The sequence below is a fragment of the Squalius cephalus genome (genome assembly GCF_949319135.1).
Source record: "Squalius cephalus genome assembly, chromosome: 23".
NCBI classification, from domain to species: domain Eukaryota; kingdom Metazoa; phylum Chordata; class Actinopteri; order Cypriniformes; family Leuciscidae; genus Squalius; species Squalius cephalus.
In genome coordinates, this window is record NC_137144.1 from 1,567,862 (window position 1) to 1,594,115 (window position 26,254).

General features: G+C 39.4%; 1 protein-coding gene across 2 annotated transcripts in view; it reads right to left on the minus strand.

Moving 5' to 3' along the window:
- LOC307151173 (DELTA-sagatoxin-Srs1a-like) overlaps positions 1 to 25,135 on the minus strand; it is a 38,918-nt gene extending 13,783 nt beyond the window's left edge. The window contains exons 1-2 of one of the 2 annotated variants that reach the window (XM_079859043.1): positions 24,980 to 25,135; positions 1,082 to 1,225 (exon numbers count right to left, since the gene is read on the minus strand). In XM_079859043.1, the coding sequence (XP_079715169.1) occupies positions 1,082 to 1,197 (116 nt within the window). In that variant the 5' untranslated portion in view covers positions 1,198 to 1,225; positions 24,980 to 25,135. The remainder of the gene's footprint in view (positions 1 to 1,081; positions 1,226 to 24,979) is intronic. The other variant, XM_079859044.1, reaches the window with a different exon arrangement.
- Between the last annotated feature and the right edge of the window lie 1,119 nt (positions 25,136 to 26,254).

Sequence of the window (26,254 nt, forward strand, 5' to 3'; positions counted from 1 at the left end):
AAAAATTAAATACTGCCATCATATACTCACCCTAATGGTGTCCCAAACATGTTTGACTTCATTTGAACACAAATGAAATAAATAAAAATTGTCCTTAAAATTAAAGTTTATGGGGTCCAAAACTCATTGTGTGGACAAACAAGTTTTCAAAATGTCATCTTTTGGGTTTCACAAAAGAAAAAGTCATACAGGTTTGGAATGACATTAGAAAACTGAACTCTCCCTTTAAATGCATTTCACACTCCTTTCCTTGAATGCCTATACATGTTAAAGGAGAACTCCGGTCAATTAAAAAAAAAAATTTTTTGTACTTTTGGAGTGCTGTCAGTACAGAGAACAACAACAAAAATCGGTGTTGCCTACACCGTGTTATCCTCTTTTTAAAATTTGCACCCTGTTGACTTCAATGGGGCAAGTTTTAAACCTGCTTTTAGCCTCTTAACATCCTTGATGTGTCATTACAAGTGCACAGGTCATGTGAGTGATTCCTTCGGAGTGAACGCGGGTCAATCTGACTGCAGTAGATGTGCAAGATATGAATAAAAGTGACGTTAATTCAGCCAGCGCTCATACCTGTGTTTACATCCTGTTTTTGGTTGAAGCCCAAAGAAGTCGATTGTCGAGTTCACGCGCATAGGTTTAGTACCTATGATCACACGCGTGAACTCGACAATCGATTACTATGGACTTCGGCCGAAAACAGGGTGTAAATACAGGTATGTGCGCTGGCTGAAATAACATAACTTTTATTCATATCTTGCACATCTACTGCAGTCAGATTCACTCGTGTTCACTCTGAAGGAATCACTCACATTGGCTGGTGCACTTGTAATGACACATCAAGGATGTTAAGAGGTTAAAAGCAGGTTTAAAACTTGCCCCATTGAAGTCAACAGGGTGCAAATTTTAAAGAGGATAACACGGTGTAGGCAACACCGATTTTTGTCGTTGTTCTCTGTACTGACAGCACTCCAAATTTACAAAAAAATGTTAAAATTGACCGGAGTTCTCCTTTAAGAGACAAAGTTTTAGTTTTGAATGCTTGGTTAAACATTAGATTTGCTTCTGGTTGTAGTCTCACTTTGGGTTGATGAGGCAGTAGTTGTTTGTCAGGTTGGTGATCTCTATGGTGGCGTGTCTACTGCTCACGTTGGCAGCAGCAGCAGCAGCAGCAGCAGCAACAGCAGTCTCAGTCATGATGGTGGACGATAGATCTGATTGACGGCTGAAACGGAGAGAAGTAGGGAGGAGAGGGATGGTGTGAGGAAAAGTAAAAAGTCTGCACCTCAGTAAAAAGAAGTGGAAATTCAGTTTTGTTTACACTATAGGGCTGCAGTGAAAATAACTTTTCTATTGTTTTTCTATGATATAAAGTTTGCGGTCATAAGTTAATTGTCCTCTATTTGAACTACTGTGCTGAATTAATGTGTTGAACTCAATAATTTATTCTTGAAAAACACCCTGTTCTTGTGTGTATGTGCAAGCACTACATAAAACGTTGAAGCATTAGGTTAAAGTTCACATAGCTCTACTCAAGTTCACTTCTGCCCCTCTTTCATTACTATTCTCAATATTAACTAGCGAATAAACAGGGTCACAGTGATTACACGCAGAGACCTCTGCCTCAAACACCACTCTGCCTGTAGGAAGCAAAGTGTGTATAATAGTGTCCTTAACTGAATAAACTGTCTTGCCATGTTATCATTTTAATATGGAAATAAAAGGATATATTAGCATTTAGTTTTGATTATTAAGTTATGATTATTAAGCATATTTTGTCTCCATGAGACTGAAGGCTTACCTCTGTTATAACTTCAACTCTTCATAAAAGGTTGAATAATTATCACAAAGGGAATTGACTATTTCCTTTTACTCTTTGTCAAACGTCTACACAAAACAGCATGATTGTAAAGACATCAAAGACCCCAAACAACATTGTTTTGAAAATATAAAGGCAACTTAGACCATTGTAAAGCACACGCAAACATAACATACATCTGCTGACTCTTTGTATTTAACTCAAACAAAATAGTCCAAATAAAGAAAGTTCAAGAGTAGTAAGTCCATGCAAGCAAAATATAAATAACAAAAATAAAACTCAACAGTCCTGACTCAGTCCTTTTCTGCTTTGAGGTATGTACCGGTAGGCAGTTTAAAGTCCTGATGAAAAACAATGTCCCCAAAAAGAGAAAAAGTATAAATCCACCGGTTCAAGGCCCCACAAAAACAGGATATCGTCCAGCTGGAAAAAGTCCCCAAAGTATAGTCCACCAGGTATATCCCAGACCAGAGCATGCACATATGAAATGGCTCAAACGTATTTTTGGAACAATTACTCAGAGCTAGGTTAGCCAAAAAACCATGCCACCTCACCAAACACATCTCTCAAAATGGCCACACCCCTTTCCCTTCTTCTTCTTCTTCTTCTTCTTCTTCTTCTTCTTCTTCTTCTGATTCTTGGCAGATGACTATTTTGTAGTATACCGCCACTGTACAGGAGTGTGTAATACCATGCACGTCATAGAATCTAGGCTTCTATTAATAAAAATAAAAAAAGGAGGCCAATTATACCCTTTTCATTAAACCAGTATTATTAAGATAAATAAATAAAGCTTTAAGTCTCTCCCTTGTCATGTCATTTTCTTCCAGAATTTCATGAATAGAGTTCTCCCCTTCCATTTGCTGCCAGATTATTCTATTATCATTATACTTCTCACAAGTAAAAAGTACATGATTAACATCTTCTCTGTCTTGGCACACTATGCATAAACCATTACCCTTTCCTACTATATGTAAAGTGGAGTTTAGTCCTGTATGTCCTAGTCTAAGTCTGGTATAGACCACTTCTTCCCTTCTGTTTAGATTCAGTGAAGTAACCCTTTTCCCTGTCACATTCTTCTGAGATTTATGGTAGTGTCTTGCATTAAATTCTGCCTCCCATTCCCTTTGCCATTTTTGTACAATTACTGATTTAATTATAGATTTGATTTCACCCTTACCCATTGGCACATTAATTCCTATATATTTGTTTTCCAACATCTTTTTTGCAATATTATCCGCCTCCTCATTACCTTTAACCCTCTGAGGTCGGCAAACGCGCGGGCGCGTTTTGCTGGATTTTCTTCACATTGTAGCACTATAAACTTAAATTACTCCGTCATTTATGGTCATACAGAAAAAAGAAATATAAAAAAAGAATCTGTGATATTTCTTCTTTTGTATGTGTCCACTTACAATCAAATCAAAACATTGTGCTTTTGAAAAATAAAGAAAATAAACAGGGTGTGCGTTCTGCCTCTCCGTCGCTGTGAACTTTTTTTTCTTGAGCACGTCTATAAACTGAAACAAAACTCAGCGAATACTTGTCACACATTTATGAGCCATATACCTTTATAAACATTTAAGTGTGCACTTTTAAATGATCGGATTCAAACTGAAAACAAATATTCTCGGTTTAAGTAATTTGTATAAAACCAACAAGATGTCCAGCTTCTCAAACGCTTCCTAATTAGTTTTAATTTGACCACGCCCACTCGCGCAAAAGAGATTCACATGCAGATCTCCACATGGAACACGAACGCGTTCATTACCTCAAAAGCAAAACACCAAAAAACTTCACAAGTCTCTGCTTTTCGTCAAGTTTGAAAGACGCGCAGTGAGCTTACATTGGATTTACCTCAGAAGAAGAAGAACGCGATTTGAAGACAAGAAAGATAAGGTAAGAAATTCTTACATATTCGTTTGTTATTGTTGCATAAATTTCACATTGCAGTTGAACTGTTGCTAGATATATGGTGAATATTATAATATTTAGACCCGTGTTTACTGTTACTGTGTTTGTGGATATCTGCTCAAACGTAGATATGTATATGGTAACCATAATGTTTCATATTTGAGCGCGATCGCGTTTGAATGTATCATATTTTGGATTGCGATCGCGTTTGAATGTATCAAATTTTGGAAAAGCAAAACGCTCCAAACGGCTTCATGTTTTTACTATTATCTCATTTCATATCATCATAACGAATGGAAACATTTGAAGTAACATGATAATCAATATATTTTTCTCTAGCTTAGTTGTTACTGAAATCTTTTGGAAGATTTATATAGGCTGCTATATTGTTATTATTTTATGCAGCACTGCGCATAGCCTATACCTACAAGGCACAACAAACCTGGTGTTCATTATATAATATATTGTTGGAAACATTTGTGTGTGTGTGTGTATTCTGTGAATTTTAAAAAGCAATTTTAACCAGAAAAATCTAAAATGTAGCCTATTCCCAAAATCGTGCAGGCCTTTCTCTTGATATCAGTATGTTCACTTTTTTTTTTCAGGGCCCAGATGCCACTGAGTCCTGCTGACTTCAACATTCACAGTACATGTCTCTGTACATGAACATGGTAAAGTGAAAATCAAACACCTTGGAAATGAAAGGTATGTACAATGTTTTTAGGAATGGCACAAAGGTCTCTTTCTTTGGATCATTGTTTTGAATGAGTGCTTTTTTGTCATTTGTTGTGTATCTTTGGATTATGTTGTGTTGTAAATAAATCCAAACAATCCAAAAGCCATTCTTTTTTAAATCTCCTCATTCTTTGTGCAAGGTTGCTCAGAATGATGGGCCCTGATAAGCTCCTAATAGGGCCATTAGGGAGTGTCTTTGTCTTTCTCAGGTGTGAAAAGCCTTACATATTATTGAGGTGATCCGCCCCTCCCGCATAAAGCTTTATCACACAAAACACGTCGTAAAAATTTTAAATCAATATATTGTCTTATCTGAATGAGCAGTCAGGGTGATTTTCACATAGTTTTAGAGCAAATATTCTAGGCTACGTGATACAATTTTCAAAAGTCTTGTGAAGAAATAATCAGTAGGGGTTTCATGGCCTTATTTCAGTGAGAATTTTTTTTTGTATTTTCACAAACCACGCATAAATGTCATTATCTCAAAACTACAAACTTTTACACACATGCTGCTGATATAATATTGTAGCAGAGTTTGTGCTGAATACAGTGTAATCAGACTTTAGCCATGAAAATGTCACAAGTAACAGAAATAACCACAAATGTCAGAGCATGTCAGAACACCTCCAGGGCCCAGAAAACAGCTCAGACCCCAGAGGGTTAATGCCTATATGAGCTGGAACCCAACAAAACTGAATACTGATCCCTAGGTTCTTGAGTTGTAGTAACAAATATTTAATTTCAATGATCAAATCTTCTCTTGAAGAGTGACCTGTATCTAGACTATGTAAAGCTGCCATGGAGTCTGTACATATTACATTTCTCAATGTCTTAACCTCTTCAATCCACCTAAGGGCTGTTATTAACCCAGTCATTTCAATAGAATATACAGATAGAAAATTATTTAGTCTATACCCCTCTCTTTTGTTAAATTCTGGGATATATATCCCAATACCACAATGCCCATTTTTTGGATCTTTTGATCCATCAGTATATATTTGAACATATCCATTGAATGATGTTTTTAAATATCCCTGGCAATATGCTGCAAAACTTTTTTCATTTGGATACTCATTCTTTTCTTTCAGTAATTCACTGTTAACCTCTGGTGATGGAAGAAACCATGGGGGAACCGCACTTAAAACCAGTGAAGGACTAAATTTAAATTCTTTAACTCTATATTGTTCTGCTATACTGTTAATGTTCCAGCCAAACCCTTTTGATTCTGTGTGATACTCCCAGCAATCATTAAGAACAGAAATTGCTGGATTATTGATACTTCCCATCAGCCTAACCCAATATGTTAGAGACAACTTAATATATCTTAGACTAAGTGGATATTCTTCAGATTCTACTAATAACGCACTTGTGGGGGTTGTTTTAATAGCTCCTAAAGCAATTCTTATAGCTTTGAATTGAACCCTCTCAAGTTTCCTTAAAGCAGTTTTACATGCTGAGCTATAAACTACACATCCATAGTCTATGGAAGATCTTATTAAGGCTGTATAAATCTACATCAAATACTTTTTATCTGCTCCCCAACACTGTCCAGTGATCATCCTCATTAGATTTAGAACTTTTTTACATTTTGTTTCAACATGCTCTATATGATGTCTCCATGTAAGCCTTTCATCCAACCACATACCCAAATATTAAAATTTCTTCTCTCTTTCAATTGATTGATTATATAATTGAACTTTATAATTTTCTGGGATCTTCTTTTCTGGTAAAAAACATAACCTTTGTTTTAGAAATGGAGAATTTAAATCCCCAATCAATACCCCATTGTTCTAACACTTGTATGTCCTTTTGAATAGCTGTGGTTATGTATTCAATGTTGCGTCCCCTTTTCCATATGACAGCATCATCTGCATACAACAATCCTTCATTTCTTTCCCCATTTTTTCAAATATATCATTTACCATAACATTAAATAATATGGGACTAATAACACTCCCTTGGGGAATTCCACTTTCAACCATAAACTCTTCACTTATTCCATTACCAACTCTGACTCTTATTGTACATTGTGATAGAAAATCTAGTATATAATTATACATTCTCCCACTGATTCCCATTTTATCTAATTTAATTAATAGACCCTCTCTCCACATAGTGTCATTGTCACATTCACTGTCTGTCATCGTCCTGTCTGCACTACAGTTCCCAGAATCCTCTTTCAACACCTGAACTCACTCCCTTCATTGCCCACCTGTTCGTCATCATCATCATCTGCATCACCTGTCTTGTGTTCATCTGTCTGTGTATTTAAGTTCCTTCTGTTCACTCCTCACTTGTCGGTCAATGTGTTTAATGTTAGGTTTATCCTTGTTCTGAGCGCACGCTCCCTTTTTGTTTGTATTTGTTTATATTTAGAATTAAAATCTTGGAATTCATCATCTTCGTGTTCGTCTCCTACTTCATCTACCCAGAAGCCTGACAGTCATAAGCTTTTTCAATATCTAAAAACACTGCCACCATGACCTCTTTCATAACTAGTGTCTTCTCGATTTCATTGCTGAGCTTTACTAAGGCATCAGTAGTTGATTTACTTTTCCTAAACCCTGTTTGATATGGTTTAAATGGACTTTTATATTCTAGAAAATAATTTAACCGTGCCACTACTATCTTTTCCATTAATTTACCTAAATGTGATGATAAAGCAATGGGTCTATAATTCTCTGGATTACTAGAATCCTTTCCTGGTTTGGGAAATGGAAGGATGGTTGCACTTTTCCAAACTTTTGGTAATTTCCCCTCTTCCCCTTTTCCTTTATCCCTCAGCTCATCTTAAAGGTATAGCGGAGGATTTTCTTTTTCCGGGTGGATCATCAAGACTATTGGTCCTCCTAATTGTCAATCATTCTGGTGATATGTTTACATAAGGCCGTCATACGTGCTCGTCCTTTCTGCGCATGCACACTTTCAGGTGTATTATGTGTGGTGAGCTGTCTATGGGTGAGCTACGGTTTCAGCCATTCATTGAAGCTTGCCGTTCTCACCGGGTTTTTTCAAAATGTCTGAGGGTCGCAAGAGAAAAAGTGTCTACTAATTGTATGACAAGAAGAGAAAGGCCTCTGAAGAAAGAAACAGGACCTGAGTGTTTTTGGGAGAATATTTCACACGTTGGCGTGCGCTAAAAGCACAGGTTGGGCTTCCCACTGATGCCTCAGTCGCGAAGTTTCTACTCGACAGGTAAAGTTTGGCATGCTATTTGGAGAAATCCATTTAAAATCACTGCTAGTAAAAGTTAATGTAAGCTATGATTAGCGATCTTGCAACTTGTAAACAGAGCGTGCACGAGGAGAGCTAGGCTCGTGCACGCTCTCTCGTGTCGTGACAGTATTAGATATCATTGACTTCCATAGTATATTTTTTTCCTACTATGGAAGTCAATGGTATCTAAAACTGTCTGGTTACTCACATTCTTCTAAATATCTTCCTTTCTGTTCAGCAGAAGAAAGAAATTCATACAGGTTTGAAACAACATGAGGGTGAGTATATGATGACAGAATTTTCCTTTTTCGGTGGAGAATGCCTTTAATAGAAATTAAAAAAATGAAGGCAACTGTTTGCACAGATTTTTTTATTATTTTAACAATTGTCTATTCAGATTTGATTAAGTCTAAGAGGTTTTAAATCGTTCAGTATATTGTGCTTCTTTTAATGTTTCCTATTAGAAATTGATCTCCCTAGCAAAGACAAGTTCATGGGTTTGATTCCAAGGTAGTGCATGAACTTAGGTATACTTATTTATGAATTTATATATAAATTATATTTATATAATTTAATAAATGTGATGCTCCCATTGAAAACAATTGGAAATATATATATAAAAAAAAAAATAAAAAAAATAAATAAATATATATATTAGGGCTGAACGATATATCGTTATCGTATCTATATCGAGATATGAACTTTCAAGATATTACTATCGAAAAAAGCAACGATATAGACGATATAGATTTTCCCTCTCCGCGCTCGCCCTGCATGTAACTCTGGCAGTCACAACAAACATCAGTTTTACGAGAGCCCTTGAATGCACCGCTAAAGCCAGCGCGCGCACACTACCAGGGACGTGGGAACTATTGTGAGAGGGGGGGCGGCGTTTCCATGGTGACGCGTCATTGCTTGTCACGTGACACACCGCAGCAGCAACAGCGCTGAATGAATGATGATCTTCCTTTATGTCATTTTTCCTTTTTTATTCAGAATATTCACAAATGTGTTAGCTATGGCATGAAATATCTGATATTCCGATTGTCAAATACATGCAAGTGGAAGTATATTGTTGTTTAAACACCTTTATAACGATCGCGTTAGTTGAGCTGTATGCGCGATGGGCGCCGCCGTGTTAGTTTGTGCCGCAGACGCAGTTCAGAGAATCGGATCTGTTGGATTTACAACCTCTATGTTTACAACACGTGAATTCATCCACTTCTCCCGAAATACTTAAAAGTAAGTGGCTGGTGAGCTGGGAATAGAATAGAGTAAACATTGAAGTTACTTACACAATGTGTATCTGATATGAATAAAACGTGTCGAATTATAATGGAAAGGATTATTATTACCTCTTCCATAGACATCATCGTGTATTTTACAAACTCTAAATGTATTGTTTTTTTAGTACTTACGTAGTCATATCGTATTGTATCGATATCGAGATATCTGGCATGAAAATCGAGATATGAAATTTTGTCCATATCGTTCAGCCCTAATATATATATATATATATATATATATATATATATATATATATATATATATATATCAATCAGACAAGTAATATTCTCTGTCTTGTCACCTAAAAAAAAGAATATATATATATATATATATATATATATATATATATATATATATATATATATATATATATATATATATATATATAGCAAGCAAGCAAGCAACTTTATTTATATAGCACATTTTTTAAACAACAGACGTTGCCCCAAAGTGCTTTACAAAATAATAACATGAAAATCATACAACAAACCAAACGTACTTTATTCAAAAGCTAAAGAAAATAAATAAGTTTTTAAATAAGACTTAAAAGTTGTAATCGATGGAGCTGACCTCACATGGAATGGGAGACTATTCCAGAGTTTGGGACATACCACGGAAAAAGCTCCTTTTGATTTTAAATTAGTCAAGTCAAGTCAAGTTTATTTATATAGCGCTTTTCACAATACAAATTACAACGAGGTACCATTAAAAGTCGTTGATCGGAGGACCTGAGAACTCTAAAAGGAGATTAACTTTAAGATCACTGATGTACTGGGGGGCAAGGACTGACAATGCCTTGTAAACAAACAAGAGAATTTTAAAATCAATCTTAAATTTGACCGGAAGCCAATGTAGGGATTGCAGTACCGGAGTAATATGTTCTCTCTTTCGCACCCCCGTTAAAAGCCTTGCTGCTGCATTCTGCATTAACTGTAGGCGGACAAGCAGAGTCTGGGGGAGACCAATATATAAAGAATTGCAGTAATCGAGCTTAGATGTAATAAAAGAATGAACTGCAATTTCTAAATCCTTACTGGATAAAAAATGCTTTACTTTAGCAATTGATCTCAAGTTAAAAAAAGCTTCCTTTGACAACGGCACCAATCTGTTTCTTAAAGTTAAGTGATGAGTCCATGATTACCCCTAAACTCTTTACATGATTCTCAGTCTTTAGGGATAAAGAACCCAAATGATCAAGAAAGTTAGATGAGACGGGAGAGCCTACAATCAAAACCTCAGTTTTACTCTCATTTAATTGGAGAAAGCTGCTAGATAGCCAGAGTTTAATGTCACTGTAACATTCCTGTGCTTTGTCCAAGGTTTCATCTAGCCTCACAGGAAAGTAGAATTGGAGATCGTCTGCATAGCAATGATATGAAATGATATACTTTCGAAAAACACTGCTTAAAGGAAGCATGTAGAGCGAAAACAGCAACGGTCCCAAAATCGAGACCACAAACTAAAGGGGCCAGTGTGGAAGAGAAGTCTCCCAGATTCACAGCAACTGTCCTGCCTTTTAAATACGAAGCAAACCACTGAAGAGCTATACCCTGCACACCAACCCAACACTCCAGACGATTGAGAAGAATTTCATGATCTATTGTATCAAAGGCAGCGCTCAGATCCAATAAAACCAGAACAACATGTGATCCAGAGTCCAACGCTTGTCTGAAGTTTAAAATCATTGGTTACCCGTAAGCCAATCACATAACGTTGTGTGTTATGCGCATGCTCAGCCGCATCTAACTTCCACTGTAAACACATGTATGATGCGAAAACAAAACCATCGAGCGAAATACCGGAGTAAACATGGCTGTGAATGACTTTTGCAGATTATGTGAAGTAAATCTATGCATCCACGGTACAATCAGCATCTACGTCACGGCTCTCAGCCCGCCCTCTGTTCGTTGATTGGCCGGCTGTTTTCAGACCAGAGAAAAACGGAAAGCTATGACGCTGAGTACAGAAGCGAAATGAAATTGAGCGGAAGTAGGAAGTCTGACGTAGTCAGGCTATAATGTAAAGGCTGAGAAGAGATTGGATGGATATAAGAACAAACAGCATCAAATACCACTGAATAATGGTCAGGGGTCTCATTTATAAAGCGTGCGTACGCGCAAAATGGGGTTGGAAACGTACGTACGCCAGTTTCCACACAAAGGTTGTGATCTATAAAAAACAAACTTGACGGGAGAATGTGCGCACCTTTAAGAAAACTTAAAAGGGAATTGGCGACACAGATGGTGAGCTGGAGTTACATGTCTTTTTGGTCACTTTTAGACAGAAAATCTAAAGAAAATTAAACATATACAGAAAGATAAAACAAATATAATTTCACTCACCAAGCCTGTCACTTGAAGCAAATATCCATCCCTTCTTAAATGTCCGCGCCAGCGAGCGCATTGGGCCGTTTAGTGAAACTGACGCAAATAACAGTTTAAATAAATAAAATAATTATTTAAACTATGTTTTACTTCTGATATAAACATTTAGATTAAATATGCCATTCAAATTAATGGAGTTAAACACTTAAACATGAAATCATTACTGAGAAGTTAAATTTTTTATATTCAATCTATAGAAATATTTGTTGTGGATGCGATGTTTTTGAACACTTTTCCTCTGGCATGCTGTGCTTTAATGTTTTAACCACAGAGATAACTGCTTATCATGATAATACCAGATTGTCTGAGAAAATAGTTTCGTGCAAATAATGCCCAAGGCCTATCTGTTTCCATTAAAAATATAAATCAATTAAAAATACAATTTGGCCAGTGGAAAAGATTGAGGAAAAACTTTCTCTGAAATGTTTTTTACACTATTTGATTTATGTATTCAAAAACAAGGCAAGGATAGGCAACTACTTTATTTTTATTATGTAATGTGTCTTGTACCGTTAAACGTTATCACGTGGATGAATAATCATATGCAGATGAGGATCTGCATAGTAAAACTAGGCGTTGTAAACTCCATATATGGTTATTTCGGGGAGGAGACGCATGTGCGCACAATCTTCCGCTGACTGGGATTTATAAAGTGAATTCTGCGCAGGTTCTGGCATACGAACGGTTTTATAAGTCTGAATATTTTTTTGCGTACACCATTTTTGGCTTTCGGGCGCACGTTCACTTTTAGTAAGGTTCCTACGCACAGTTTTAGAAATGAGACCCCAGAAATGCCCACATCTGAAACTTCCAGGTTTGAAACAGAAATACCAAATGATAACACGAGATCTAATGTATGACCTTTCTTATGAGTAGGACCGGTAACATGTTGTGTGAAATTAAAAGATTCAATAAGAGAAAGAAATTCATTAACCAATGGCTTTGATGGACAGCATAAATGAATATTAAAATCCCCAAGGACCAGGGGTCTCATTTATAAAACTGTGCGTAGGAACCTTACTAAAAGTGTACGTGCGCCCGAAAGCCAAAAATGGCGTACGCAAAAAAATATTCAGACTTATAAAACCGTTTGTACGCCAGAACCTGCGCAGAATTCACTTTATAAATCCCAGCCAGCGGAAGATTGTGCGCACATGCGTCTCCACCCGAAATAACCATATATGGAGCTTAGTTTTACTATGCAGATCCTCATCTGCATATCCTTTGCATATGATTATTCATCCACGTGATAACGTTTAACGGTACAAGACACATTACATTAGTAAAAATCAAGTAGTTGCCTATCCTTGCCTTGTTTTTGAATACATAAATCAAATCAAAGTTTTTCTCAATCTTTTCCACTGGCCGAATTGTATTTTTAATTGATTTATATTTTTAATGGAAACAGATAGGCCTTGGGCATTATTTGCACAAAACTATTTTCTCAGACAAGCTGGTATTATCATGATAAGCAATTATCTCTGTGGTTAAAACATTAAAGCACAGCATGCCAGAGGAAAAGTGTTCAAAAACATCGCATCCACAACAAATATTTCTATAGATTGAATATAAAAAAAGTTGTAACTTCTCAGTAATGATTTCATGTTTAAGTGTTTAACTCCATTAATTTGAATAGCATACAGGGCTGCCAACTAGGGGTGTGCTCAAAATATCGATTCTTAGATACATACCGATATTATAAAAAAAGATACAGTATCGATATTCTAGCCCTTAGTATCGATACTCCGCCCAGCCATTAAGGGGCGCAGCGGCGCCCGCGAGTTTCAAAAAACTCATGGAAAATGTCGAAGATTTTATTACAAACTTTTGTTACAATCACTTGCCATTATGTTAACGAGGAGTGGGAACTGATGTCGCACGTTTTACAAACGCGAGCCATGCACGAGAGCCATACGGGGTCAAACATTGCAGAGTTATTGAAAGCGGCGCTGGAGGAGTGGGACCTCGTATCCAAAGACCCAGCTATTGTGACTGACAACGCCGCAAAAATGAGCGTCGCAGCGGAGCTTGCCGGTATGTTGCATTTCAGGTGCTTCGCTCACACTTTAAACCTTGCCTCGCAGCGTGCACTGAAGCTTCCTGCTGTCGGGGACGTGTTAGACGGATATCCACCTTATTTAAGATTTAATAAGAAGTTAAGAATAAGAAGAATAATAATAAGAAGATTTTGTGCTTGTGTGAGCTCAGACTGTACCCTTGGAAAGTTAAATGTTGACTTGTGGTAATTTCCAGATTAATACAATTTAGCCCCTTTCATACAGCGCTTTGAACCCGGGAAATTGCCGGCAAATTGCCAGAGCGCCTTCTGTGTGAACGCAAACTCGACCCGGGATTGATGCCGTGTTGGGGACCTAGTAACATTGCCGTGTTCAGTCCCGGAACGCGCGCTGTGTGAACAAAAGCCGTAATAATGCCGTGTCGGAGTGATGACGCTGAAGCCGGGATCGTTCGCCAGCTGTGAAACGGTGCGAAATGCGCAAGTTTATGATCGAATCAGATAAAAAAATGCACAAGCATGGTTTCTCGAGAGAGAAATCGCAGCTCATAAGCAAACTTAAGACGCTGTATTTGTTTTTACATACCTCCCCCCCCCCCCAAATAAATAAATAAATAAAAAATCTCACTCCAAGCTAAACATAAAAAATGGCAGCCCTGAGCATATATTTAATCTAAATGTTTATATCAGAAGTAAAACATAGTTTAAATCATTATTTTATTTATTTAAACTGTTATTTGCGTCAGTTTCACTAAACGGCCCAACGAGCTCGCTGGCGCGGACAAGAAGGGATGGATATTTGCTTCAAGTGATAGGCTTGGTGAGTGAAATTATATTTTGTATTATCTTTCTGTATATGTCTTTAGATTTTCTGTCTAAAAGTGACCAAAAAGACATTTAACTCCAGCTCACCGTCAGTGTCGCCAAACTGCTCCATCTCCAAAACGTTCGTACGCATGGGTCAGAGTTTGCGTGCAGGTGCGCAAATTTTCCCGTCAAGTTTGTTTTTATAAATCACAACTTATGCGTCGGAAGTGGCGTACGCCTCTTTCAGGGCCTGTTTTGTGCATATGCAATGGTTATAAATGAGGCCCCAGAAGTTTATCACAGCTAGACACCAAACCAGAGAGAAAATCAGAAAATTGCTGGATGAAATCCTTATTCAGTTTGGGAGGTCTATATACCAAAACACAGAAAAAAGAATCCACAGTATCAATCTTCAATAACTGTACCTCGAAACTCGGATATGTTTGTGTGGATAGTAGTCTGCATTTAAAAGTGTCTCGGAAAACAGTGGCAAGCCCACCTCCTCATCCTGAGGTCCGTGGAGAGTTCAAAAAGTCACAGCCTGGTGTCAGCTCACCCAGAGCCATCTGATCGCTAGGATTCAACCAGGTCTCAGTAATAAACAGAAAGTCCAGCGAACGTGACATTATAAAATCATTCAAAACAAAAGCCTTGTTTGATACTGAACGTGCATTTAAGAGACCCATTTTTATGGAGGTGATTTCTGTCTTTTCCAACGAGACGCTGGGAGTATATTTTAACACGCTAAGATTGTTTACATTAACTCCCCATTTTTCGTCATTTTGACCATTAAGTTGATGGCGGTGAGAAGACCGAATGACTGGAATATGACTGTCAGAGGAAGCCAGCTGAAAACTGCTATAACAGCGGAGTGATCCACAATGCACATACCGTGGTCGGCGCGTAATTCCCAGGGCAGCACATCGATTATAAACTCCGGCTGGCAAGCGGGGCGAGAATTTTAAACGTAGCAAGTCGGATGATGAATAGTATAAGCCATATCGAAGGAATGATACGATTGAAATTGACGATGATTAGCAGGGAGAGTCAAACAAACCAAGAAAGTTAACAGGGATAGCATTATCAGCTTCCGCTTATAATCCAGAGTTAGAAGATGCTCAATCCTACCATGGATGGATGAACAAAAGACAGGAATCAGGTGGTATCACCCTTGTGCGCGTGGGCATGATTGAAAAGTGGAGACATAAAAATATGCTTTATGGTGTTAACTTTAAAATTTAACTAAAATGCTCACGGCTGCACGGGGATTCATAATGGTGTGCATCCACGGCGAAGAACGAGCAGAGAAGAGCGAACGTTTTTTAGTTCATTCCTATTTCTATAGGAATTCATTGAAAACGCTCGCTCTGCTTTATCAAAGTTTATCACCATTATCAATGTCAGTGTGGACGAACATATTTTACTTTCGTTTTTAAGTTAGCGATTCAAAAGCCCCCAGCGGTGTCACATGTCGATTAACCCGGTGGTAAAATATTCTCACTGTCACATACCTAGTATATTTTATATATATATATATATATATATATATATAAATAAATATATATATATATATATATATATATATATATATATATATATATATATATATATATATATATATACAATAGGCCTACCTGATTTTGAACACAAGAGGGCAGTATAACCCTATGTATGACTTGATTTTTTTTTTACTAATAAACTTAGAATAAAATTAGAATAAAATTATTTAAAAAAAAGTATGAAATGGGTTTAGTTGTGATATTTGTATACTTTTATATAGAAATAAATGGTGTATAATTACATTTTTAGAAGATATGAGGCTTTTAGTGTTTCCTTTTTGAACATTACTTTAATCACTCACTATAGCAAAACTGTTTGAGATGTTTAATATCCGTTCAGAATTTAGAATCATTAATGTATTTTCATCATGTTGAAAAAGTTTGGTGTGAATAAAATAAACCACTTAGGAGGAGTAGCTAAAAACTCAGAGTCTGAAATATCCATAAAATCCACATTCAAACCAAAATATCTGACTTCCTGTTGCTTGGAGCTAATGACTGTAAATTAGAAAGTTGTCCGGCTCGATGAGACCAATGTGCGTACTGATTTTTGTAACTGTACGTAAAAATTAACACCCCCACTTTTGTCAAAAGCATTTTGAAAGTTACACACTTCCTGCTACCAGTTGGTGGCACTATAACTTTGACTCACAATAGTTACATCCATCTGATCGGCCTCTTACCACGAACACACTGCTGAAGTTTCATCAAGATCAGTTAATGTATGCAGAAGTTATAACACTTCGTGTTTCTCTTTTCTCGCCATAAATCCGTTTCCTCGCCATGGCCAAAGCGTTCGAGATATCAAAAAATTAAATTTTCCAAACAACCCATAATAGCCGTTTCCAAACAACCCATAATAGCCGACTTCCTGTTGGGCTGGCATAAAACTTGACTGAGGGAAAGTTGTTCAGCCCGATGAGATCTATGTGTACCGAGTTTCATATTAATTCATGCAAGCTAGTTTGATCTATGGACCAAGTTTTCGGACCCCATTCAAGGGGGGGCTGTTGAGCCCCCCTACCACGCCCGGGTACCAGCTTTAGCCCGGCCCTGATGGCCGCAGGTTCTGACCTGTGTGCAAAGTTTCAAGAGTTTTCGAGCACGTTAAGGGCCCCAAAAGCCCCTGAAACCTTGAAAAACAATTATAAAAGCAAATTTCTTCTAACAGACAAATCCCCCACACCCCCCACACACACAGAGAGACAGAGTCTGAAATATCCAAAAAATCTACATTCAAACCAAAATATCTGACTTCCTGTTGGTAGGAGCTAATGACTGTAAATTAGAAAGTTGTCCGGCTCGATGAGAACATTATACATAACGATTTTTGTGATTCTAGGGAAAAAACTAAGCCCCCATTTTTGACTAAAGGTGGCGCTACTGAGCCCCTCACCACGCCCATTTCTGAAACTTTGCACATGTCTGTCGAGTTTCATCCAATTTCAAGCATGCTAAGAGTCTCAAAAGCATCAGAAAAGAATATTAAAGTTTGATGCATTGCCATGGCAACAGTATCTAAGATATCAATAATCCTTTCACAGGTCTACATCTGCCGTGTGTTTACATTATACACAAAGTTTGAAGCAAATCTGGTAAAACTAAGATGTGAGAAGCAAACTGGATGAGAGATTTCTGCCCTCCCGTGTTCAACCTCCACGCCGGTGCCTACCGTTTTTTCCCGACCTCCACACCGAGGTGTCGAAGTCGTGGAAGAAACCGGTTTCATATCGTATTTTTAGCCCTCAGACCTCCACCTATTCTAATATTGCGGGGGCTAAATTACATGGTTATGGGGTGATGCCTAAGGCTGAAGAAGTGCTAGCGAGCCATCTTTCTGCTGAAGCAGCATCCTCTTTAAAGGCACCGACTTTGCCCTCCAAGCCACTCAGAAATACATCGGCTTTGGTGGGCAAAGCTTATTCGGCGGCAGGTCAGGCCACATCGTGCCTGCATACGATGTCTATATTACAAGTGTATCAGGCAGATTTATTGAAAGATGTGAGCGAGAGTGAGGAGGTTAGTACTGATGTTATTCGTGAATTACATCAGGCTGCTGATTTATCTCTGCGTGCCACTAAGGAGTCGGCCAAACTAATGGGCCGCTCTATGGCAGCCCTGGTGGCCGCAGAGAGACATTTATGGTTGAGTCTTTCCGGTATGAAAGAGAAAGAAAAATCTTTTGTTTTGGATGCTCCACTATCTCCTTCTGGGTTATTCGGTGATGCGGTGAATTCGGTCATTGATAAGTTTCAAGAAGAGAAAAGGCAAGCAGCAGCGTTTCAGAAATACCTCTCACTCAAAATTCATGTACCTGGGGCTGCCGGGCGGGGGCAGTCCCGGCCGTCGACAAGCTCCTCCCATAGGGCGCAACAAAAACAGAGTGTCGCGTCTCGTACTCCCCCTGTCAAACAGTGGGAACAGACTCGGCACTCTCAGGCGAAGTCTTCCGGTGGTAAAACCGATCTGAGGACGGTTATTATGGCCAAGAAGGCTTCGTCCAAGAAGAAGTCCTGACGCCTTTGGCGTCAGGATGCTGAGGGTAGTCCCCACCGTGAGGGAAAGGAGTTCACCACTTCAGACGGTGCCCATTCTCTCTCGGTGCCCTCAGGGGTCCGGTCTGCCAACCCTGCCTTTATGCCGGGGCGTAGACGGTCCCAGCGAGCGTTTTCCCGAGGGGCGCTCGCCCTCTCTGAGGAGGGGTTCAGGGCAGTTAAACCAGTTGTTCCCTGCCGGTGCGCCGTTACAGGGCGCTGCGTTTGCTGCTCAAAATATTCCAGAGGTCAGCCTCGAGAGGCTGGTACCCTTAGTAGATTTTCTGGCAGAGTGGAAAAGCCTTCCAAGAGTATCTCAGTGGGTCCTGCAATCGATAGAGAAAGGGTGTGCTATCCAGTTCAGATCTCGTCCACCTCGATTCAGCGGGGTCCTGCCCACTGTGATGGGCCCCGAGCAGGCTCTGGTAATGGAACAGGAGGTGAAATCGCTCCTGCAAAAGGAGGCTATAGAACGGGTTCCTCCTTCCAGCAGGGAGTCAGGTTATTACAGCCGATATTTCATCGTTCCGAAGAAAGATGGAGGGTTGCGTCCAATTTTAGATCTGCGCCTGTTAAATCGTTCTGTAGCGAAGCTCAAGTTCAAGATGCTCACTCTCAAGCAAATCGTGTCACAAATCAGATCCGAGGACTGGTTTGTCAAGATAGATCTAAAGGACGCGTACTTCCATATCTCCATCCTTCCACAACACAGGAAGTTCCTGAGGTTCGCTTTCGGGGGCGAAGCGTACCAATACCGTGTTCTTCCGTTCGGTCTAGCTTTATCTCCCCGCACATTCACGAAGTGCATGGACGCAGCGCTGGTCCCGCTGCGACTCCAGGGCATTCGTATTCTAAACTATATCGACGATTGGTTGATTTTAGCTCATTCGGAGCAGCAAGCGGTTCGGCATCGAGATGTCGTCCTCGCTCACATCAAGAGATTGGGGTTGAGGCTGAATGCCAAGAAAAGTGTGTTATCTCCAGCTCAGAGAACCTCTTTTCTGGGGGTGTTATGGGATTCGGTAGTGATGCAAGCACGCCTGTCTCCTGCTCGCATCGCATCGATTCTCTCAGCCGTGAAACAAGTGAAGCTAGGCCAGTCGCTCACTGTAAAGCAGTTTCAGAGACTGTTGGGTCTGATGGCAGCAGCGTCCAACGTTATACCTTGCGGCCTGTTGTACATGAGACCTTTACAGTGATGGCTCAAGACCAAGGGGTTTTCCCTGAGGGGGAACCCACTCCGCATGATCAAGGTCACGTGGCGCTGCCTCCGTGCTCTGGTCATGTAGAGAGAACCTTGGTTTCTGTCCCGAGGACCTGTGTTGGGAGCTCTTTGTCGTCGTGTAACGCTAACAACAGATGCTTCCCTCACAGGTTGGGGGGCGATCATGAGTGGTCGTCCAGCCTGGGGTCTGTGGCAGGACCATCATCTTTCGTGGCACATAAATTGTCTAGAAATGTTGGCGGTGTTTCAGGCTCTGAAATATTTCCTCCCAGACCTGAGAGGCCATCATGTTCTTGTTCGGTCCGACAACACATCGGTGGTCTCCTATATAAATCACCAGGGGGGTCTGCGTTCGCGCCCGTTATACAAGCTGGCTCGCCAGATCCTTCTATGGTCCCAGGGGAAGCTTCTTTCATTGAGGGCGATTTATATCCCAGGGTATTTAAATCAGGGCGCAGACATCCTGTCGAGGCAGGGGCCGAGGCCCGGGGAATGGAGACTCCACCCCGAGGTGGTGGAGCTCCTTTGGAAGCATTTCGGTCGTGCCGAGGTAGACCTATTTGCTTCCAGAGAGACCTCACATTGTCCGCTGTGGTTCTCTCTAAGCCATCCAACCCCTCTGGGGTTGGACGCTATGGTGCAGGCGTGGCCGAGGTCGCGTCTGTACGCTTTTTCCCCGATTGCTCTGCTCCCAGGAGTTCTGGAGAGGGTTCGCCAGGACGGGGTCAGCCTATTGTTAGTAGCCCCGTTCTGGCCGGCCCGAGTGTGGTTTGCAGACCTGGTGTCTCTCCTCGACGGCTCTCCTCTGGAGATTCCGATCAGGGGAGACCTTCTCTCTCAGGCGAGTGGGTCGATCCTTCACCCCCGCCCAGAACTGTGGAACCTGTGGGCCTGGCCTCTAAGGGGGCCCAGCTCATAGGTGCTGGTCTCTTAACCGAGGTTGTTGAGACCATTCTTCACTCCAGAGCTCCATCCACGAGGAGGTTATATGCCTTGAAGTGGAACCTTTTCACTTCTTGGTGTGGAGAACACCAGCTGGACCCAGTTAACTGCCCAGTGGGTGCAGTGCTGGATTTTCTGCAGGAGCATTTCTCCACAGGGCTATCCCCCTCCACACTAAAGGTGTACGTGGCGGCACTAGCTGCTTACCATGTCCCTTTCAGTGGAGTCTCTTTGGGGAGACACCCGCTGATAACACGTTTCCTTTGTGGTACTTTGAGGCTGAGGCCGCCAGTTCGCACGAGGGTGCCATCCTGGGATTTGGCCATCGTATTGGAAGGTCTCTCCCTGGCTCCTTTCGAGCCCATTGAAGAGGTTTCTGAAAAATTCATCACTCTTAAAACTATTTTTCTTCTTGCTATTTCGTCTCTCAAGAGGATTGGAGACATTCAAGCACTTTCGGTTGCTCCCTCGTGCCTGGAGTTTTCGCCTGGGATGGTGAAAGCTTTTCTTCATCCTAGGCCGGGCTATGTTCCTAAGGTTCCTACTAATGTTCCTAGACCTATAGTTCTACAGGCCTTCTGTCCTCCTCCATTTACGTCGTCTGACCAGGAGAAACTTAATTTACTCTGCCCAGTTAGGGCCTTAGATGCGTATGTCCACAGAGCTGCCCTGTGGAGGAAATCAGAACAACTGTTCGTTTGTTTTGGGTCACCCAGTAGAGGGTGTCCAGCATCTAAACAAAGGATGAGCAAGTGGGTGGTTGAGGCCATCTCACTTGCTTACGAGTCGGCTGGCCAGCCTTCACCTTTGGCTGTGCGAGCTCATTCTACTAGGAGTATGGCTGCTTCTAAAGCTCTCTTGTCAGGAGTTTCTCTTCATGATGTTTGTGATGCGGCGGGCTGGTCCTCACCGCATACCTTTGTCAGGTTTTACGACCTTGACTTCAGCTCCACCCCTGGGGCGCAGGTGCTTTCGTCTGCTTGTGCACTCTGACTTCACACGACGGACACTTGCTCTTATGGCGACGTGGGTATTAGCGTTCCCACAGCGTTTGACGCAGCTCGAGTTCCCTTGAAAGGGAATGTCTCGGTTACGTATGTAACCTTAGTTCCCTGAATAGGGAACGAGACGCTGCGTCGTTCTGCCATACTCCCGGCATGCCCGTGATCTACTTGCTTCAGGCCTATCAGAAGCTGTCGCATTTGTGTTTTCTGGGGTGCTTTATAGTTTCCTGGTCGATGACGTCACCCGCCTATGACGTTCCGTCTCGCCATTGGACTGATTCCATACGTGCTTCATGACGCACTCACACAGGGGCGTTCCCACAGCGTTTGACGCAGCGTCTCGTTCCCTATTCAGGGAACTAAGGTTACATACGTAACCGAGACGTTTCGCGCGCTCTCCCTTTTGCACCATTTGTCAATGTGAAATATGGTGCAAAACTGAGTTGTGCATCTGTAGAGGCAGTGGGCGGAGCCTGCATGAGTTTCCCGGGCATGCGCGCGGATCTGATCATTTTAGTTCACGCTCCTCGTTTCTCAGCAGGTTTAGCGCGAACTTAAGCTACAATTCTGTATCGTTTCATAGAGTTTATAATGTTTTTATTAATTTGCACGTTTTATGCATTCATCAATGACTGAATGATTGCAGGCATTCACTTCGTGTAGGCCTATATAAAGCACAGCAAACTTCAACTCGTCGTATACATTTCACCTTGCAAAGCTTTAAAACTGTGTCTTTTACTAATTGTTATCATTTGTTGATTGCAATAAATTAAATAAACCCTCATAAATGTATCTGTGGGCTAACACCTTTTTTTTATATAGCCTATCCTGGTGTGATTGTTCTTAAATTCTTGTTAATTTAAATAAGCCAAATCATTTAAGACCACATACAAGCATGAATGTGTTGCTTTAATAGATGAGTATATTTGGATTAAACAAAAGCTGTATGGACAAAAATGGATAAATTACAAATTAACTAGGTTACTGTAAATGAGAGAAAAAAGAACACTTAACATTCTTTTACGGAATATAATAAGCTGATGATGAGTATGTGAATAATTTGATGTTCTAAAAAAAATATATTTACAAATATACATACTGGCAAAATAATGTAGCCTAACAATTTTTTTTAATGTTTTGATTGCAAGGTGTGCTTGTGCTAGTTTTGATATAATAATACTGTATATACACTAGGTAATAGGTAAGGTACTTCTAAGTAAGGCACCAAGACACATTTATCTGAAAAACAGTAATATTGTGAAATATTTTTATCAACTGTTTTCTATTTAATGTTTAAAAAAAAATTATTGTGATGATGGCAGAGCTCATTACTCTAGATTTCATTATTTGTTATTCGCTATAACAACCGCCTCGCTATACATTATCCCGCTTATTACATGGTTGGCTACCTACACAATAAATAAATAATTTGACGGAAAATATTGATTTAAAAAGGAGTTTATTGATTTAAAAACGATTATATTGCTTCTGCTAAAGAAAATAGTCCCTTCCGCGTCCATAGCAACGCTCTGTTTTTCATGGCAACGGTGTGTTATAGGCTACTTCGCAGCGGTCTGTTATCAAGAAATATCAGACCGCATTTTACATTGGAATTCAATCTAGCCATGCAATAAAAAAGTATAACATTTCTTAAATCATAGTGATTCCAAACTTTTGTCATGCAAATCTTAAGTGATGAAAATGGCAGAATGTCATGTTTTAACATCGATCCAACAAAGTTTAAAGGTTTCATTTTTCAAGAGTTCAAATCAGAAGTGCCTCTAATTGAAGCCCAATTAAGAACATACATGTTTATGGAACTTTATGACTTTTAAAAAATGTTGAATGAGTGTTTGTTGTGCAACAAAATAGATCATGCATTTGTGTGATTATCATATCATCCACGTATAGTGCAACACATAAGGTCAAAGAAAGAACATGACAAAGAGAAACATCAGTGTAGTGTGCAAAATGTTTATTTGGACGGTTGTGGAGTTATTTCCCAGAGATTATTGCCAGAGATGACAGCTTCATAAGGTAAGGTATCAGAAGAGCTTAGCAATAAATAAATTATATGATAATGGTTCATGTATTAGGAATATTCTATCTCTGCTATTCTGTTGGAAATAATTTGCCTTCAGGTGTAAAATTACGGTAAAAGTGGAACCTTAAACCTTGTGATATTTTTTATTTATTTTTATTTAAATTGATATTTTTGTTTGTAAAATGTTTTAATATTTTTATTGCAGTGACATTTAACAAATGATAACAAAAGACCGTTTTAAAGCATTGCAATGTACAAAGAAAAAAACAACGAAATTAACGAGTTGAAGTTTGCTGTGCTTTATATAGGCCTACACGAAGTGAATGCCTGCAATCATTCAGTCATTGATGAATGCATAAAATGTGCAAATTAATAAAAACATTATAAACTCTACGAAACGATACAGAATTGTAGCTTTAGTTCGCGCTAAACCTGCTGAGAAACGAGGAGCGTGAACTAAATCAGATCCGCGCGCATGCCCGGGAAACTCATGCAGGCTCCGCCCACTGCCTCTACAGATGCACAACTCAGTTTTGCATCATATTTCACATTGACAAATGGTGCAAAAGGGAGAGCGCACGAAACTTGTCACTTGTAAGCGAGAAACAGTGTTTGAGACTCGTCGCAGCAGATTCAAGCAGTTGTAAATATGTACTTGTGTTTGTGCTAGAAAAATATACAATACATTTGTGAGAAAATATTCTACAAGTGTGCAACTCTCATCGGATGAATTCACATACTGATTTGCGGATGAGCAAAACTTCTCCGCGACTTCACATTTTTTGATGCGGGTGTGTGAATGCGTTTTGCACCATATTCACTGCAGCAACTGTAGCAAAAATGTGAGCGTACGAGTTTCTTAATTTGTGATTTGTAGAATAGGATTTGTCCACCTGCAATGAAGAATTTGAGAAGGTGTAACTGTTGTGTTGTGTTTGTGGAAGAGAAAAAAAAAATCTACAAGTTTGCAACTCTTAAACCATTTCTCTCTGTGACTTCAAATTTACTGATACACATGTGTGGCCATTCTCTACAACTACAAATTTAACTGTCACAGGCGTTCAGTTGTTTTGCACCAAAAATACCTTCAGACTAAAAAAAGTTGGATGAACCTCCCCTCAACAAACAATAAAAAGACATGACCCTCCCCTCCGGTGGCCCCTTCCATAAATACCGAACGGTCCCTAAAACCCACAAACTTTCATATTTACAGTTTCCATTTTTTATAATCTTCTTGGCTAACGTTCCAGAAACGTCCTCAAAAGACGTCGCTAGTTTATCCCATGAGAATTGCCTATATTACAGCCTATTCCATGCAACTTGTCTGTTTCAATATAACCTCGATTTTATGTAGGCTAGTTACATCGTAAATACATCACAATTTGAAAGGTGCTAACGGAAATGAAAAGATAATTAATAAACTGAAAGCGATGAAACCATAACGTTCTCATTTGCGTTCTTAAGTGAAAGTAAACAAGAAACAAAGTCTTACTGCAGTGCTTTGATGAATCCTCAGCAATCGACTCAGTCAGAAAATAAGATGAAAATGATTTTCTGACTGACCTTGTCAAGATGTTGAAGAAAGATTCGGGAGAATCAGCGCAGCAGTTGTGAGTCAAAGCTGTTCCAATATATTCTGTTTGGTTCCACTGGGAGGTGCTAATATGAATATTCCTGATATCCTATATATTGTGGGCGTGTCCTTGAGGCACGCAAATTTATTTAGCCCAACTGAGATTAGTGCACACTCAATTCGCAGATTATTTCGAAAAGCTAATAAAAGTTTCACTCTTAAGCATAAACTGCAACAGATCACATGTTCAAAACACATTTTTTGTTTATGATAAATCATTTTCATTACATTGGAAAATGTGGTTAGAGGAGTCAAACATGCGATCATTGAACATATTGTGTTTTAGTAGCTGGTTATATAACCCTGGTAGGTTTATTTATTTTCTTTTTTCTCATGTTTATTTTATATATATATAATATTCATCATGTGATCATGTTTTTGAAAGTATTTTTGTACTATATCACTTGGAATGTATTTTCATTTGCTAGGTGAGAATTTTATTGTATATGTTATTGATGGATGTTTTAGTTGTGTTATGTGTTTTAGTCTCTCCTGCCCATGCAGATGTAGCAGCGGCATTTACGTGATGTGACTACGGCACCCCGAGACCTAACCCGGCGAACTGTAAATGACCACTAGGATTATCAAATTATACAATCAGGTTCGAGCACCGAACAAACAGAGACATGTTTCCATGCAAAAATACAATTGTATTAGTCAAATTCACAGCAAAGTGGTAAACACTCTGAAAGCGAAGGTCAGCAATTCTTAAAACACTACACACTGGGCAAAAGTCACTACAATGTCAATAATCACAGCAATCCAGTGGATATTGGACGGTTCATCATCATCAATAAAACATAATAATAAATAGCACAAATAGTAAGTTTGTATAAATCAGTGTACTGACATGGAGTCTAATGTACGAACACACACTCACAAGACCGGCGGGCATCCAGCGACTCTGGTATGAGCAGGGATGGGCAGTATTTCAGATAGCCTACATGTATTTAAAATATGTATTTGATATACAAAATACTATTTTGTATTTTGTATTTTAAAGCCTTTGGAAAAAATCTGATGTAATTTGTATTTAAATACATTTAAGATGAGTATTTTTGTATTTTCAAAATACATAAAATACTTTTTTTCAGTCAACCTCTTTATCAGGGTACTGATTTTGTGCATCAACTA